We start from the raw sequence: 19,115 nt of genomic DNA on the forward strand, positions 1-19,115 counted from the left end.
TTCTAATTGGAGTCAGACTTTTTCAGGGCGAGGAGTGGCGTTTCCCACACGAGACAATGCGGTCATCCTCCTCCACGGGGACGAGGGGGGATTAGTTCGTGAGCTGGAAAGTACTCGGTGAAGACATTTTGGTCGAGATTGAGTTGACGAACGTTACTTCCCGGAGCTAAAAAGACATGTTCGTGGTGTATTCGCGTACTTCACTTTGAGGTAGGTGAACTAAGAAGCGCGCTTCACCGTCACTTACTAACTTTTAGCTGTGTTGTTTTTAAACTCGCGTTCTGTGAAAACCCTCTTTGTTTTTTAAAACTATTTCACATGTGTCTTGACTGCCTTTCTCTTTAAACCAACTGACTGACTGTAAACATACCCTTCTGTCTGCGTTATCAGTTTTCCAGTCAGACAGCAAACATGTGATGACATGTTCATACCAAACTGACTCATTTGCAGCTTTCTCCAGCACTGTCTCTAAAGTCCTCATCATCACTGGGTCTGTGTCGGGAAGAGCTGCAAAACAGCTGAGCTCAACTAAAACCACAACTACAGCAGCTTCCCTATTTTCTATTAAAATAACCCTAACTACAGGATGCACTGCACTTTTAATGCACTGTAGTTTATTTGTGCAATGAAAAGGAATGTCATAGTGCTTTTGAAATGGTTTTGAGAAAAACTCAAAATGCATCATTAGCAAACAGAGTTGGGACAGTTTTTTTTTTTTTAAGTTTTGTGGGAGTGTACCTTCCAGCAGAGTGTGTGCTCTCTTGACTTGAAACAGAAAAGCAACCATTGCAAACTTTTTTTTAATATGGCACAGTACTTTTTTAAAGTCGACCAACAACCACAACCAAATTTCCAATATAAATAGTGGCTATAACATATATGTGCCTAATATAACTCTTCTGACTACAGTGCTGCCATTTCTATAATGCTTAAAATTAGGTAAAGCAAATGTTTCTGTGATACATGTATTTGCATGTTATTAAAACACACTTTAAATACTGTATAAATAAGTTTAAATAAATACAGAGTAAACCGGATATGTGATTGCTTATATAGACATTGTGCATTCGAAATTCGCCTCCACTTTAATACGATTTAAACCTTGTAAATGTGGTGGTCTTGGGGGACTGCTTGCTCCGAGGTTATTATGATGTGTTCCATTTGTAGTCGTAAACTCTCTCCTCTTAGACGAATAAGAGGGAGTTCAGAGCGGGATAACGGTGAATAAAGTCAATTCAATATGTAGAATTTATGAGTAAAAGAGAAATCATGCACTTTTAACTTTTCAAGGATGTATATTGCAATCTATAGTTATATGATTGTCTTGCAATAGGGCTCGGGCACCTGGTTGCATTCTGGGACGTGGCGGCCATGTTGATGGCTTTGCGAAAGTGAACGAGGAGAAGAAGCATAGTTGGAAGAAAGAAAATAAATAAAAAAAGATATTACAATCCCGAAAGGATGTGGAATTTAACGGGGTACGTTAAATGGGGAAGCCAGCGACCGGTATGTGGACAAAATCGGCACTCCCTGAGCATTTTTGCTGACTATAGATGCCTCCGCACCGCAGCTGTCAGTTATGGCTGTCAAATCTCCTAACACTGCAACAGTCCCACAAGTACTACATATATATATATATATGCATGAAATCCCGGCATATATATATACATAAGTCTCGCGCTGTCCTGTATGTCAAAGCTGCGATCAGCCAACACCAAATCCCCAGGTAACGGTTTGTCCAGAATCTCACAGTAATCAATTACACACTCGCATCGACATTGGGATACTGTGGAAGGTTATGTTTGGTCGTCTTACAGCCGCGATCCAAGCGAGCCGACGACTCGGATACTTGGGTCTCCGTGGTTGCGCCTCCAAGCAGGAAAGTGGTGAAAAGTTAATCTCTCCCATTGTGATTGTGTGTTGCGCTGTTACACCCCACGACACAGCAACGGTTTACCATGGTTGAGATGGTAAGTAACGGCAAATTAAGAAAACTAAGACACTCAACTGAGAAGAGTACATCTACACAGTGCGCAGTGGTCCAAGTAGTAGTTGTGAAGTTCAGGAAGTAAAGTTGGCCTCCAACATGGAGGCCACGACAAGTAATGGCGTCACATGCCTGAGTATCGTGATATTATTGATTGCCATGTTTATTTCACATTAAATCAACCATACACATTTTTTTCCAACTTCTCAACTATGTCATACATCCTTACTGTGCTAAAATGTATAGGCTCCCTCATGTGGCTCAGAGGCTTACTGCAGATATACTCTGAACATTTGATCGTAACCAAAAAGAGAAACTAACCTGGCAGCGACCCATCTGTGGGTCCTGATCCAGACTCTAGGATTGACTCTTTAATGACCTGAGAGATCAAGACGGTTCATTCAGAGCAGAATTGACGTACGCGACCTTGTGACCCTGGTAGTTAATATTCAGACTTCAGATCGGCTCGTATTTAAATAAGTAGATTTGTTTCTGTCGGAGCTTTTCCCACGGAGGGTTAGAGTCGGGTCTCTAATGATGGTTTCTCATAAACTTTCTTCAAAGGAAAAAGATGGTTGTCACTTTAGAAAGTGTCACTTAATATGAGGGACCGGTTGGGCGTATTCATATTTCAGTGCTGATGGTTTAGGATGCCACATCAGTACTTTGTATCATGACATTATGCGGAGTGCATCCAAGGGCAGTCTTATACTGATCTGCTGGAACAGATGCATGATCTGCCTCAGCTGCCTCCTTTTTACTGAAATTAAGTAACATTATGTGCCACAGTGACTGTACAGAGATTATAAGAATGCAACAAATGCATCACCAACTGTTTTTGTTGCAGGGAGAACAAAGCTTTCTTCAAGCAAATCATACATAATTACATCTACTTTCTTCACAAAATCCACACATGCTGTTCCTCCCAGAAATGGAATTTATATTTAGGACACAAACAAACGGATCATATGTTGAGTTCACAACGATATAGATAATTTCAAGTGATTGGTTGCACATTTTCTTGTATGGGTTCACAGTTGCAGTTGAATAATATGTCCAGTGTTGTGCTTTGATATGTATTTGATAAGGTGACCTTATGTGGATGCAATGTGTGCAGCTTTTTGTCTGTGTTCTGGGCAAAAACAAAAGCAAAACATTCCACAGAAAAGCACTGGTGTACCAACAGTTTCTTCTTCTCCGCTGTAATAGCTACCACCCAAGTGTCAAACACCACAAGGGGGGAAACCAAATCATGTAAAACATCCACACGGGTCAAAAACAAAAGTTTCAATTTGACCGATATCACAGAGAGCCACCACTCTCAGGATTTAAGTATATTTGAACATGGTGGGACAATTGTTCCCAGACATTGTGGTCTCTGCATCAGAAATGGCTGCACCCTTCTTCTTTTGCTCTCCACTGTCTGGAGCTCACATAGTATGATGTAGTCAACCTAAAATCACTTAGTCAGCTGGAGAGGTTTTGCCAAAAAGCACTTAGTCAGTGAGTGAGATCACAGGAGGATTATAGACCTACAGTATGAGCGACCGAATGAGCAATCAGAGAGGCAGAGAAGTGTGCTACAGCTCAGTGCAATGGTATGTGCAGAAGAAGTCGAAACCAAAATGGGAGATATGGATCAAATGTTTGACGGCTGTGGATTCTCGAGGTTGTGTCTTGACATGGATTGTGAGAATTTGGGCAAAAGCAGCTGGTAGTTTTCCTCTGCTCTGTCGTAGCAGGTGAACATCATTAGAATGCAAAGGTGAAAAGTTACCAATGACCGCTGTAACTGATATTATTACTAAAGACATTTTCTATACTATTGACAAGTTAACTGTACTACATTTTATTTATTTGCTGAATTGTTCAAAATAAACAAATACTCATTGATTTATGAAATATGGCCAAAATAAGTGTAAAACAGGTCACATGAGAACAATAGCACTACAAACGGAGATATAACCTTCGTATTTAAAACAATTACATGTTTGATAAAACATTCTTGGATATGGTATATGAAAATGTTCTGTCATTCAGTTTATGGAGCTTATCGTTCTTGTCTCATTCCAACAACATTCTCTGCTGTAGAGCACTAAATTGCACCGCTTCTAGAGCATTTCCATCTGCACCCTCCTTAAACTACGTGAGTGTTTGTTGTTTTTAGTGCATAAGGAAATCCTGAGCACATGACCCATCAGTGTCCATGTTAACTCTTGTTCCTCAGCTCTGGTTTCAAGATGAGAGGTGGGACAGAGAAAGTGTATCAGCTGAATTCTCACATTGTTCCACCGGTTCCGGTCATTCAGATGACTCTGACACATGTAACCGCTCTTCTCTTCTTTTAGTTTCTTCTTTCAGTTTCTTCTTTCATTTTTTGGGACGTTTGTTGTTCCTGATGTTTGCATGTTGATAGGGATCCATCATGCTTGTCCTTTGGCTCTGTTGGTTAGGACTGACTTGCTGACTGTCATGTCTTGCAGCTTTTCTATGCTCTGTGCACAGGACAGAGACCATTTTCTCCGTGTCCGCCAGAGGTAGGCTGTATGGCTGTATGTCTGTGTGTCGGGGGGGGTAATTTACATGCTAGAAAAAAAAAAAGAACCACTCTAATCTTTGTGATCCTCAAATTACTGTAATTTGTAATTTAATTTAACTGTTTGGCATAATGAACTCTGAATTATGAAATAAATCAGTTCAAGATTTGAGAGGTTTTTTTCCCACTAAAATGTCCATGTCTTGGTGTTTAAAGCTTTTCCAATGTGAACGGCTGCTGGTTGTTGTCGTCTTCTGTGATAGTCGAGTGAACATTAGTAGAAAATCAGCAGCAGATTAACAAGGATAATAAAATTGCCATTCCCCACTTGCTTTTAACCATTAACGCCAGTCTTAACATAACATAAACTAACAGTGGTTTCATTTGGTTGTTTTGTGGCAGTAATGTGACACCTTGTTGGCCAACACATGAATGAATATGTGAGTAGACCACAGGAGGTCGTCGCCAACCCTAGTGTAAATATTTCATAGCGCAATTGAAACAGTTGTCAGAATAAGCACCTGACGGTCATCATTTCCTCTTCTCATAGAGGTATTCGGTAAAGATTTCTGTGAAAATTAACTAACAGATTATGTTGTTAGGCATTCCTGATGGTATAACTGTTTACACAGATATACCAGTTATATATTTGCGGAAAACCCTGTGAGGTAGAATGGAAGTGTTGACACATTGCAACACTGTGTAGTAATTTTAGGTGTTACACGCACAAGCCCCGTCACGTCTGTGTTTACCACTGGCATATTTCCCACAGGATAATTTACCCTGTATTAAGGAAAGCGTAACGAACTTGCCTTCAGGTTCCTGTAACAATCGGATACCGAAATACCTGCTGGTCAAGTTTTAAGCTCTCACGGCAACATCTTCCAAAGTTCACACAACAAGCTGCATTTTAAATCTGTGAGTGCTTGAGGAGATGGTGGTAGAATCAATGAGTAGGTTTGGTTTGGTAGATTTGTCCAGGTTATATAACAGCTGATCTGGCTTTTGCTCAAATGAGGTGGCAGCTTTAATGTCACGTGTCAGTACGGAACCAACTTATTGTTTTCTCCCCTTGAGGACACACATTGACCACACTTAGTTAATTCACGTCAAGTGGATTTCTCTGCATTGGCTGCAGCTGAGTTACTCTCAGCTTAGGCTAAAGGATTGCACAGTTGTTTGAATTTATTTCTCGGTTTCATTTTCTAATGCACCATCATGCCGTCCCTTTTGTCATTTGTCCCAAAGGCGTTATTTGGAGTGATGGGAATCCAATAATAAATTACTTATTCCCAAATAGATTAAGTGTATTGTGCAGGTTAAATGTTTTGGAGGAAAAATCCTTTCTACATATTAAGTTTCTACCATGGAAGCTGCCTGACCACTTAGGGATTATTTCATGGAGTGGTGAGCAAATAGCCTTAGTGTTCATTGGAGCCACTTAAAGTGGCTATAATTACCATTGAGGTCTGGCCTAATTGAAAGTGACACACACACCATCAGGTGGCTCAAGAATGGAGGCCGAGTAGCTAAGTGATAGAGAAATGCAACGTCCAACTAAACAAATAACCTAGACTACCGCACTCTTTAAGCTTTTTCTTCCTGCATGGTAGCACCCTGGTGTTAATCTGTCTTCACCTAAACAAAAGGTCTTTCATGCCGGCAACTGACCGATATGGCTGAAGGGAGCGCTGAGAGGATTAAGTCCTTTATTTTGCCGTTAACACGAGTTGGCAGAGTGCTCTAGAGGCGGCAGTGGATCCACGAGTGCCACGGTTTCCTTATTCCTCTGAGACTGAGACGCCGTGATTGTGTGCGGCATGTGCGTCCACACAAAGGTAGAGGGGGTAAAGGATTTTGAGCTCACGAGGCTGCGTTTGCTCCAGACTGAGCTTGAAGCTTGAAATGTCCGTTGTCGCCGTGTCAAACTGCCTTGAGTGCGTCAGAATGGGGAGAGGCCACAGGTACGTGAACCTGAGCAATAGTGTGTCGCCTCGTCGTCACTTTGACTGGAGGTTTTAAATTGTCTAGTTTTAATGTCACATGGTGCACAAGAGCCTTTTCATCTTTAAAAAGCTGAAGGGTCGTGGCAGATTTAGGCCTCTTTCAGAGTCAGACCTGGTATTACAATCATCGTGAGAAACAATCACAGGTGGACACTACGACTGCAAACACAGAGCATTACAATTTGTCTCCTGTGACTATGCGATAGAATCTCACTTCCCTCTCTCTGTATTGAAATACACAAGGATGCATTGTCACTATGTGTTTGTACGACTGGCGTGTTTAAAAAATAATAATAAAAAAAATAACTCAGAATGAGCTCAGTGAACCAAAGCACTTACTCAATTTGTGGTAACACAAAAAGGGTTTGAACCATTAGAAAAAAGACATTATGTGTTGATTGGTACTTGGTATATTGTCTCAGTGGCTACTATGAAATGAAAGTATTGGTCCTGAGAAGTGCAAATACTAGGATTTTAGCTGAGGAGGTGGACCCCAATGTGTCCAAGGGAAGTAATGGCCATGGTTCTCAAACTGTGGCATCAGTGGTACCTGAGCTTCCTCTAGTGTCGCTGTTCCTGCTATTCTACCAGGATATGTGATCGGAGTGGAGCTGAGGAATTTTGATCAGAGTGTGCATAAAATGAAACAAAAATGAATAATAATCACAGTCAACTTATCTCTCGCGCCATCTTAATCTAATTTCAGTATCGGTGTGCGAAGTATATGTGAGGAAGAGGAGGATGATGAGAGAGGAAATTATCTCATTGGGAATAAATCCGTCTCCGGTGAAAAGTCTGTAGCAGACTTTGCTCGGCCTTTTTTACACCACTGTAGTGTAACGTTATTTTTGAGAGCTCGATATTTTCTCAGGTGGTTCTTTCCTGGGTATAAAAAGTTTGAGAACCACCGTGGTCAAGAATGTGTATCCCCAGTCACAAAAAAATGTGGTTCTTGTGATCAGACCAGAAAATAAATTCAGGACACGCTATTTATTTCTTTAGTTATTTTGTGGGAGTGTCAGACTTTAACCCTGCCTTGTCCAAAGGCACATGAGCAGATTGCAGGAGACAGACATATGATGACTGTCGGGGGGGGGTGGAAATCCAAATTTAAGGAAAGTCTGAGAAGACATCGCATGAGCCATACTCACACAACCAGTCACATGCTACATGTCAACTCCTACTTTTGATAGTTGATGTTTTCATGTGATTTAAACTCATGAGCTCCTTCTAAGTCTGACTAACGATGAGTACATACCTTCTGATGAAGTTAGTAATCTATCACAGTTTTGGAGAAATGAAACCTGTGCATCCATGTGTCTGGATTTGTTTTAAGAACCTAATGATGTAATCTCATGAAGCTGTTCCTGAAGTTTGTTTTTTTCATTACTGCTGGTTTGAAGTGGACAAAATGAGATGATCTTATTTCTTAGGAAGGGTGTGGAGGTCATTAAATGCTGGTCCACACACTACAGATGCACAAGAGTTTACTTTGTTTTAGTGGTTAAATGTAAAGCAGTACTTTTCATTCCAGGGTAAATTTGGAGTGTTTAGCCCCAGCACGCATGACACAGGAAACACTCTGTCCTATTTTGGATTTATAGACTTGTCTTGTATTTGACATTTGCTATTTTTCTTGTGTGTGTGTGTGTATGTGGGTTGGTGCTAGAAATGTAGTGTCATATTTTTAGGGCATTTCTGTGAATAACAGTAAACAATTACACAAAGACGTTTTTTTTCTGTGAAGTTGACTTTTTTTAGGTGCAGTTCAGACAAAAGTTAGTAAACAATCTTTTTTTTTTTTGTGATGTTTCTCCATAAGTATTTTAGAAAGCAGGGGGTATACTCTGTTTCTTGTTGTTTACATTTTCTTGTTTCCTTTATCCTTTATTATTGTAAAGTCACTATGTTTGTGTTTATTAGACCGATACTTTAACCACTCTGGGGAAAAGAAGTGGTTATTCAGTAAATGATCAATAAAATAATCGATAATGAAAAGCGTGAAATATGAATTGCAGATTATTTTGAGATGGTGGATTTGTATGTGAATCAAAATACTTTGGCTCTCATTTTGTGTCAGTGTGCTGTTGGCTTAGAATGAGCTCGTCCTCTGGTTATCGTTTGCTGAAACTTCTTAAGAGTAACAAATAAATAAGTACTTTATGGGGTTTCATGTAGTCATTATTCAGAGTTCTCTGTCACTTCTCACATGGATCCCACTTCTCCACTGCAGGATGGAGTCGTCATGTCTGGACCTGGCTTTGGAAGGAGAGCGGCTCTGTAAGACCGGTGACTATCGTGCTGGTGTGTCTTTCTTTGAGTCTGCCCTCCAGGTCGGAACGGAGGACCTTCAGATCCTGAGCGCCATCTACAGTCAGCTGGGAAATGCCTATTTTCACCTACAGGAGTATAATAAAGCCCTGGAGTACCATCGGCATGACCTCACACTTACCAGGTTAAAAGTCTAATGTTTTGTGAACATGTCTGTGGGTCCAACATCAATTACTTATGATTAAACTTATGATTCCTTTTTTTTTAATGATGATTTCCCCACCATTATTAAATTGCTTGACTCGATTCTACTATCTTAGTGCCAGCAGTTGTAAATGACTTTCTTGCCTCTTGTGTTTTGACTTCACTCCAGTAATCGACTAATATTCTACTCTAATTATTGCCTAATGTTTTTTTTTTCCCCTTCTTTGCAATCCCAGAACGATTGGAGATGAACTTGGTGAAGCCAAAGCCAGTGGTAACCTTGGGAACACATTAAAGCTTTTAGGACGCTATGATGAAGCAGTGGTTTGTTGCCAAAGACATTTGGAAATCACAAGAGCCATATTTGATAAGGTGGGTCATGTTTTAATTGTATTGTTGATTGAAAATAAACATGCTTTAGTGTTCAGTCAGGGACTAAAGTACTTTTGTTAGAATAAAAGGAAGAGAATTTGTTTTGAAGGCCTACGTCGCATCATATGCTTTGTGGCCACAGAGGAGTTATGCACGATGAACGCAACAAACCAACATCTAGAATAGTTTGCCAGCCCTCATGCAAACAAGCAGGTGTGGTGTCGGTGTATTTTAAGTATGTAATTACACCGGTGGTCACAGTGGTTTCCATCTGTGAAACTCTGGTGTGCGTGCTGTAGGTTGGGCAGGCTCGAGCGCTGTATAATTTCGGGAACGTTTACCACGCCAAGGGCAAGAGCATCTGCTGGACTGGAGCAGAGCCAGGAGAGTTTCCAGAGGAGGCCAGGATCGCTCTGAGGAAAGCTGCACAGTACTACGAGTGAGTCAATAACATTGTTTACCTTCGAAATATTGACTTTTATCTTGAAAGCTCTGATGAATGATGGCTCCATGTGAGGTTAATTCATGAACACGTGGCCACAGTGTCAGTATTCAGCACCACCAGCAGAATGGGGCAGGCCGAGTCCATTCTGTAGAAGCCAAATTCTGTGCAACTGACCAGTGTTCATCAGACTCACCGGTTTTGGAGAACATGTGGTCCCTGAGTTTGTGGCAACAGTGGTGTGTGTGAATCCCAAGAGGATCAACTGTTCCAGAAATACTAAAACCAGCCTGAGCTCTTACTTGCGTTTCTGAAAATGGAAATGGAGTATTTGTAATTGCATGTGTTAACATGTGGTGGTAGGCCTTAGGGCTCAAACAACTCTTGATTAATCAATTGTTAAACAACTGTTTTGCTAATTAATCTTTTTTTCGTAGTGTTTTTCCTGATTTTTCAGCTTCTTAAATGTGAATATTTTCTGGTTTCTTTGCTCTCTCTCTCTATATATATATATATATATATATATAAAAAAAGAAATCTGAATCATTTTGGTTTGTGGACAAAAACTTTTTCAACATTTTCTGACATTTTATGGACCAAACAAGTACTCCTAGTACAGATTAATTGATTAGGAAAATAAGCAACTCTATTAGGCCTATATGAGAGGAGATTACAACTCAAGTCTGTGTATAAATATTGTCTTTGGCATTGAATGTGCATCACTTCTTTAGTCGTTCTGATTATTGTAACTAGTGCAGTGCCCGTAGGAAGTATATATTCCTATAGTGGGAGCTGAAGAAGATTTTTCAGTTATGGTAATGCATGATGAGGAATGTAAAGGCTAACATAATACAAACACTGTGCAACCACAAGGCAAATGTTTTTGTGGCTGACAGTCACAACATCTAGCTACGCTAATGCTAAACAAAAATGAAAACATTTACATTGTGCCTAATGAGGTTGCACGGTGTTAGCCCTTCGCTAATGCTAATCGTAGGCCTCGCTAGGTTACCTTTGGCAAACCTTTCAGGTGTGCCAAGTTAGCTGCAAAGTAGTAGCATGCTAATGGGAAATAAATGTGCATATTGGTGAATGGACACCTCGTTGTGTCAGTACAACACCATGTTCTGTTGTTGAACCGTGTGAAAATGTCACACCCACCGTGAGGACAGCCTCTCCAGATGAGAGCCGCTGCCTGCCTGGTGTAGCGTGATAAATCAGCAAATCGAAATTATATCAAAATCGCAATACGGCCTGCTGCAATTTTCTAATCTAATCGTTTCTAAATGTTTGTCAAAATATCATTTTGGATTCTTTATTTTTGATCTATACACATCTTACTCTACAGACTGAAGAGAACATAAAATAATAATAATCCTTTTAATTAAATATGTTTTTTCGAATGGAAATTGGAAAAATCTGCATTTCCTCGGATATCGCGGATCATATCGCAACAGCAATGCCTTTCAAAATAATCGCAATGAGATATTTATTCAAAATCTTTCAGCCTTAGTGATAAATGAGTGAAAATTAAAATTCCTCCAAAAAATTGAAAATCAAGGATGCACACCATCGGGCCATGCTCAAACCATATTCAAAGTCTTAGTCTGACTAACGGTCAGCGAGTTACAGACACACAGACACCACTTACTATATAGATAGATATGACTGTGTTTGTCCTAATGCTGTGTCAGTTTAATAATTTTTTAAGCGATATATAAACAAACTCCATGCCCTTACTGAATTACCATCAGGTAGCATCAACATCTGATAATCTCATGTAACTCAGTTAATACGACAAATGGAAAAAAAAAGGGCAAAAAATATTTTCACAAGGATGTTACTTGTGAAAATATTTATGTACATTTTACCACAATAAGTTGTACTTGAGGATTCCTTTGTCGTTGTCAGAGCAAACTTGTGCCTGGTGAAGGAGTTGGGTGATCGGGCAGCCCAGGGTCGTACTTACGGAAACCTCGGTAATACCTACTATCTGCTGGGTGATTTTGAAAATGCAGTGGCTGCACATGAAAAGGTAAGTGACAAAGAAACCGAGTGACGGGCAAAAATGCTGTGTTTTTTGGGGTTGTAAATACATTGCTGGCTTCACATTGACTGGCACAGCCACAGAACTACAGTATTTCTTGTCTCATAATTGTGAATGATGTGTTCTGTGTCTTTTCTTCTGTTTATGAAAATACTACATGTTTAACCTGTTTCATGTTTGACAGCGGTTACTCATTGCTAAAGAGTTTGGGGATAGATCTGCTGAGAGGAGAGCCCATTGTAACCTTGGCAATGCTCACATATTCCTCAGCCAGTTTGAAGTAGCAGCTGGTCATTACAAGTGAGTCTCCTGTACCTCATATTCATTACCTGCAGAAAGCAATTTGAGATCATAAAGCAAGCAGGCAGACGATGTTGGTTTTCCTCATTTTATTTATTTATTTTAATTGAAATTTTAATATTGATAATGACTTACATCAGTCACAACATTGAAACTGGTAGGTGTAATGCTGATGATGTATTTCCAAGCTTGTTTTGAATGTCAGGCCATAGTTTTTTTCATGGCCGAACCAGTTTTCATGTTGTCTCTGATTGCTGTATGCTATTTTGATGAGAGGATCAAAAGCTTTCAGTTTCACATGTAGATATGCAACCATAAGTAAATGAGTGAAATCAAATTAAATCTAAACAAATTGCATTAACACATCTGAGGTTTGGTGGGAACACTTTACTTTAAATCAGCTATAAGCACAACATTAGTTGTACAACAATCATTCATATAACGTTGTGTTCAAATTAGATGGTATTTAATTGATGTTACCGCTTTAATCGTATGAATTACACAAGAAGCAATGCTTTGAATAGTCCTTTGTAACAGCCACAGACTTGTGCACACACATGCATTTGTTCAGCAGTGGTAAGTGATTAGGTTCAGGCAGATAACTATCATTCTTCCACACCCACCCTACACATTCTTTGACCGTCTTCCTCCTCTTGTGTTCCGCCCTCAGGAGAACTCTGCAGCTGGCCAGGCTTTTGAAGGACAGAGCAGTGGAGGCCCAGGCCTGTTACAGTCTGGGCAACACCTACACTCTGCTGCAGGACTATGAGAGAGCCATTGATTACCACCTCAAACATCTGGTCATTGCACAGGACCTCAGTGATAGGTATCAGTCGTACAAGCTATTTGCATGTTAATGTCATTCAACGCCTCGTCCGTTGGGGGGTTTTGTTGATGGAAAAAAAACATTGAAGTTGCATTAATATAATGGCCCTTAAAGGGTTAAAATGCCAAAAAATATAATTAATATTTGACATGTATATTTCAGGATGAAGTGGTTTTAAAAGATAGACTAATTTAAAATGGAAAAAAATATTAATATATAATATTACAGCAGTGTTTGGGAAGTTGATATTTGCTGCTGCCAGGATCGAATTAGACAGTTTTTCTAAAAAAAATCTGACATTGCAAAAAAAAATAACAATGCATCAAAATCAATGTTTCTGCTAATCATTGACTCATCCCAGGGCCTAATAATAATTATTATCAAATTCTCCTTGAAATGTATTTTACGGAAGTTATTGTTGTTTGTTTCTTGTTTTTCAATAAAAACAGTGGAGTTGTGAAAACAAAGTGACCTGTAAAGGGTTAAAATTTTAAAAATATTAATATTTGATATGTATATTTCAGGCTGAAGTAGCTTTAAAAGATTGACTCATTTAAAGTGGAAAAAATATTAACATATAATAATTTTACAGCAGTTTTTGGCAACACTTTAGGGACTTTTTTTTAAGGGATTCCTGAGGGTTAATATAGTCGTGTGTGTGTGTGTGTGTAAATAATAATATGGCATTGATGATTGTGAAATGTGGTTGTACTACATTATATTGTGTCTACACGGTCCTCTCTCTTGCATAATACCAGCTGAATCTGCTTTCCCTGTGTGTGTGTGTGCACGTGTGTGTGTGTATCACTGCAGAGTTGGTGAAGGAAGAGCTTACTGGAGTCTAGGAAATGCCCACACTGCCCTGGGGAATCATGAGCAAGCCATGTACTTTGCGGAGAAACATCTGGAAATTGCCAAAGAGGTCACTGCTTTCCATTTCACCTCCTTTTCTCAGACCAATCAGTGGCTGTCATTGGGCTACAGTTCCATCTACTGGTTGTATAATGAACAGCAGTGCATTAAGCTTCATGGACATTATGAGTTGCAAAGCCTGTACAACAATAATTTCTCATTTTGTTTTTGACTCTACACATTTCCGTTTAAATTAACTTTTGATGTTTTGTCAATGATGCAGACTGGAGACAAAAGCGGTGAGGTCACAGCCAGGATGAACCTGTCAGACCTCCGGCTGGTTGTAGGCCTCAAGTCCAACACCAACATCCATCCCAACATCTTCCGCAACATAAATAGTAATAGCTCCGTTCTGCCTGTGAGCTACCAGGGTTACACAAACCTCCAAGGTAAATTTGCACACCTGAGAATGACGGCGTTGAATCCATCTTGGGACATTACACATGTAATCTTGTGAAAAATGCATTTTTAGTATCATGTTGTAAGATGTAAAATATTCTACTATCACTGTTTCTGTTTCAAAATGAAACACGTGGTCACACTGCTGACTTTTTTTTCTCTACCACAGGGGTGATGACTCCACCGAGGAGGAGAGCCACTACAGAGAACACGAGACCGAGTCCAAGTCCCGACAAAGATCAAAGCGGAGATTCACCAGAACTTCCAGTATGTACTGTGTTATGATTTGTTCTCGAGTGTTTCTGCCTTGTGTAGTAAATTGTGCCGTGTATTTCCTGGACTAATGCACTACACACACCACTGGATGTTTGCTCACACTGAGGTTAAAAACTATTGACTTGCATAAATGGATCAAAAAGTTTGTTTTTAAGTGCCAAATTGTTAATTGACAGTAGCTGTCCTTTCAATTGTCATTAAAATAAGTCATGTTCTGTGCCTTGAGAAACATGTTGATTGAATTCAGCTGGTACTTAATCACTTTTTGTTATGTTAAATGATGCATTTTGCTTCATTGTCATTTATTAATTGATTTAAACCTTTAATCTACCCGGACTGGCAGGAGGATTCATTCTCTGGCTCTTCAAAAAACAACACAATCAAGGCTTCCTCGATGCTCTTCCTCTTCCACCGACTGACGAGCAAGAAGCACAAGACCAGCAAATCATCTCCGAAAGACCCACATGAAAACTGCACCGAGCACGTGGCCTCTGACGTGGACACACCGTTGTCGATCAAGGTATTTGTGAATACTTTGCCCTTCCCACTCTGGGAAGCTTGTTCACGATTCACCTTCGAGCAAAAGTTGAAACCGGGGCGTTTGTCTGATGACGCAGCATCTAACCAAACACAGTGTTGCAAACAGTGAGAGAAAAGTATTGTGTAAATTTGAGATCATCTCCTCTGACTCATGTATTCCAAAAAGATCTATATTTGTTGCATGTTGCAGATGTCAAAAGTGTTTTAGAACCAACACTCAAGATGTTTAGTTTTTAGTTTGTCCATTTTTGTCCATTGTAAAATCATTGGGGTCCAAATTGGCAGCCTTGTTAGAGCTGACCCAGCTACTGATATTAATATAATAAAAGGCTCATTCTGAGGTGATGGAAAAACATCAATTCATACAATCAGGTTATTGTATACATTCGATTCCATTTTCAATTTCTACCAAATTAAACATATTTCTTCTATATTTTACACACAGGACTTATTTTCATACCGTTTCAGTTGTATGGATGAAACCCAGATCTTTAGAAACTGAGGGAATAAAATGTGTGACTATAACAAACATATTTACTTTACGCAGTATTTTTGATTACTTATCCAAAGCCTTTTCTCACATTAAGTCTGTTTCACTGGGGAAATGTTTTCTCTTTCCGATTTAATACAAAAGCCAGGAACACGGGACACTATTGGAGAGGACAACTTTTTCGACCTCCTCTCTCGTTTCCAGGGCAACAGAATGGATGACCAAAGGTGCTCTCTACTGGATGGCCAGAGCCATCTCCTTGCCCATTCCTCTCCCTCCTCCACCCCACCTGTAGCTGAAAGGAAATGTGAGTCGGTCCCCTTGTGTTTTCACCTGTCTTCACACCATATTCTCATAATCATGCCATTTTCCAAGAGGAGAGATGTCAAAGAACCTTTTACCGGCTGAATGATTTTCTCACTTTACTTCATGGTGTGAATGCAGCTTGACCACGAGTGTGTCCTTTATTTTTCACATGCTATAAAGACGACTTAAGGGATACTCTGCCCAAAATCCTTTGAATACCATTCACCATTTCTTGTGGTTGAGCACAACACCTCCCGATGGCCTTCTTTGATGCTTTTTGTCCATCACGATAATGTGTCACTATTTTATTTTTCTGTCTGAAAAAGTTTGTTTGTGCTTTAAGAAGGAGAAACCCACAGTCACTGGGGTGTTAAATGTTCAAACAGTATATTTTGGCAGCGTGGTTTTTCAATGATCGTTTAGCCAATATCAACTAGTAACTAGTAGCTTCTGCAAAAGGGCTAATTAGAGGAGTATAAGGCACAACTCGGTGTTTCTAGCACAATCCTCCATTTCTGTTTGCAGCTATTTCGTCAAGCGAAACACCCTCCCAGGATCCCGGTCATTTCCTGGAGCTGCTGGCCAGCTCGCAGGCCCGTCGTCTGGACGACCAACGAGTCAGCCTGGGCCATTTTCCCGGCTTACGTCTCAACGCCTCCAACCTGCCTTGCACACCCCCCATCTCCAGCACAGATCACATCCCCACACGAGGTGATGAGATAATGAGGCGTCCTCTCCCTCCTCATCACCACTTACATTCTGACTCATGCTTGTGATTTTTTTTTCTTTCTCCCCAGCGTCCAGCACTCTCGCACCCTCCCTGCAAAGTCGACTCGAGGCGAGCTCTGAGCAGCCTGAGGGGGACGAGGTCTTCTTCGACATGCTAGTTAAGTGCCAGGTGAGGAAAAAAAAAGAAATATCTTGGTTACCAGTTTCTTTGTCCATAATGGATAATATTTCCCATATAACACACTTGACAAACCTTCCTTTTAGGAACAGATCCAGGAAAAAACAAAAGTATTTTATTTAAGTTTTAATATTCGAAATGGTATTATGCATGGTTTGCTTTTCTGTGTCAGTCTTTGTTTCAATGCTTATATTTTTACTTGTACTAAAAGTTGATTTAAAGTGTGAAAGTAGAATGCTCCTTCTGTTTTTCCCCTTGGGCAATTGGTGAGGATTGCATTTGGAAATTGGAATTTGAGATTTGGGGAAATATCTAATTTGGATTTTTCTGCTAGAAATTTCCTAGAAAAGCAATTTGCGAAATAATTTCATTTAAATGTAAGGTTTAGCTCGATATACACTCTGTAATCGCCTACAAATGTTGGGTTAGCAATTTCAGGAATACGGTCCTGATTAGGGAAATCACTTTAAAAAAAAAAAACACACACACACACAACTTGAAAACATCCAATGCATCAGTAGAATTTTATGAGCTGTCCAGTTCCAGATTAAGGCAGCTTGTCACTGGTGATCACCGTCTGGCTCAGTATAATACTTGACCTGCTGTGGTGTCGCATCAACACCGGCAGTGATAATCCTATGAGATCAAGTGGCTGCAGTGTGCAGAGCCAGGTGGCACAGCTGCTCTCCACTCTCTGCAGAAGCTCAGTGCATGATAGAAAACAATTGGCTTTACCCTGAGCCAATACTCATTCTCCCAGGTTTGATAACAAGATTGCGTTTCACATGTACTCTGTGTCTCCATTTTGTGCAGTTATAGAAGTTGGTTATATTTAAACGGTGTGATTTCAATTGTATCATAACCAAATAATCAAAATCTCAGTCTAAACATGAGAAATATTTTACACATGGCTAAACCATGTTACACATTCATTTCAGTGTTAATATAGATGTTAAGGTTTTATTTTATGTTGGTTAAAAAATGTTTTTCAAAAGGTTTTGTGCAAACCCAATGTAGAACCCAAAATAATCATTATACAGCAATTGTATGGCAATTGTGTCTCCTGGCCTCAGCAGTATCAGATAATGATAAACAGTTTGTCTCAACAATGTTCTAGGGGTCCAGACTTGATGACCAGAGGTGCGCTGCTCCACCTTCTCCTTCTTCACCTTCTCCCACTCAATCCTCTACAACTAAAGGACCAACTGTTCCTGATGAGGATTTTTTCAGTCTTATCCTGCGTTCCCAGTCAAACAGGATGGAGGAGCAGCGAGTCCAGCCACCCCCCAGCATTAACCAGCCCAAAATAGACTGACCTCTTGAGTGATTCTCATGTTATTACAGGTTCTCCAAAGAAGTAGCCAAACTGTTATTAAGAATCAAAAAGCCACATGAACCATGAGTCCTGCCTTTTTGGGATCGTCCTTATAACATTCTTGCGTGAGACTGCCAAGAAAATCAGTGATGTTACAGGGAATTATGGGCTCATTTAACACAAAACTGGTCAACGTGACTGTGGAACCCTGGGATAATGTAGCTTTTGGACCATTGGATTTGTTAATCTACCGGTGTCTGAGGACTTTTATCAGAGACCTTGGTAGGTTACCAGTGATGTTTGTCTGCTCTGAAGGCGTGCATCGAGTTGCTCATACCAGCTGTGACTGAAGTTATTCACTTGTTTGGAGTAAGAATACTTTACTCTAAGGACAGACACCAAACTGAAGGAACTCCTACTTTTATGATGGACACGACACAGTCTGTGAACCCATCTCAAAATCTCTGCAGAGAAGAGGAACAGTCAATGGCCTGTTTTGTCTCTGGGACATCTTGGTTTGTTTGCTTCAGAGGGTCACACCATTTGCTTCTGGTACATTGACTATTTGGAGCCATTAATGGAACCTTTTTTCTGGATTTTGATTGTAAGAAACTATATGGATAGAGAGCATCACTGCCATAAAGTGAAATGGGATTTTTCTTCTTTGTAACATGATTTTTACAGGTAGTAAGGGAAAGAAGAAATGTTATTTTAGTGTTTATATTGATACCTTCTCCTGACAATGGAGAAATAAAGTCTCAATTTGTATCACAAATGATTTATTTACCTTGATTGAATATCTACAGTAACATTTAGAGTGCTTTTGAAGATTTAGATTGCAATATTATTTACAGGTACAATTACAGTACATCAATACAAGCTGGTAAAGAAGGAGATATCTCCAATCCTTGTTTACAACAGCAAAGTGCATATTAATCAGTGGGTTATTCTTTATACAATTCATTTATACAGTGTCTTC

General features: G+C 39.9%; 1 protein-coding gene across 1 annotated transcript; it reads left to right on the plus strand.

Moving 5' to 3' along the window:
• The first annotated feature begins 94 nt into the window (after positions 1-94).
• Positions 95-18,859, plus strand: LOC310926023 (G-protein-signaling modulator 2-like). Its single transcript, XM_083888118.1, has 15 exons — positions 95-210; positions 8,763-8,984; positions 9,241-9,376; positions 9,676-9,815; positions 11,730-11,853; positions 12,050-12,165; positions 12,836-12,991; positions 13,805-13,913; positions 14,127-14,292; positions 14,472-14,569; positions 14,922-15,098; positions 15,753-15,915; positions 16,440-16,625; positions 16,712-16,812; positions 17,939-18,859. Exons 2-15 carry the CDS (start codon positions 8,764-8,766, stop codon positions 18,134-18,136), a joined length of 2,091 nt encoding a protein of 696 aa, XP_083744244.1. The 5' UTR covers positions 95-210; position 8,763; the 3' UTR covers positions 18,137-18,859.
• Positions 18,860-19,115: the final 256 nt, after the last annotated feature.

The sequence above is a fragment of the Microchirus variegatus genome (genome assembly GCF_963457635.1).
Source record: "Microchirus variegatus genome assembly, chromosome: 4".
Taxonomy (NCBI): Eukaryota; Metazoa; Chordata; class Actinopteri; order Pleuronectiformes; family Soleidae; genus Microchirus; species Microchirus variegatus.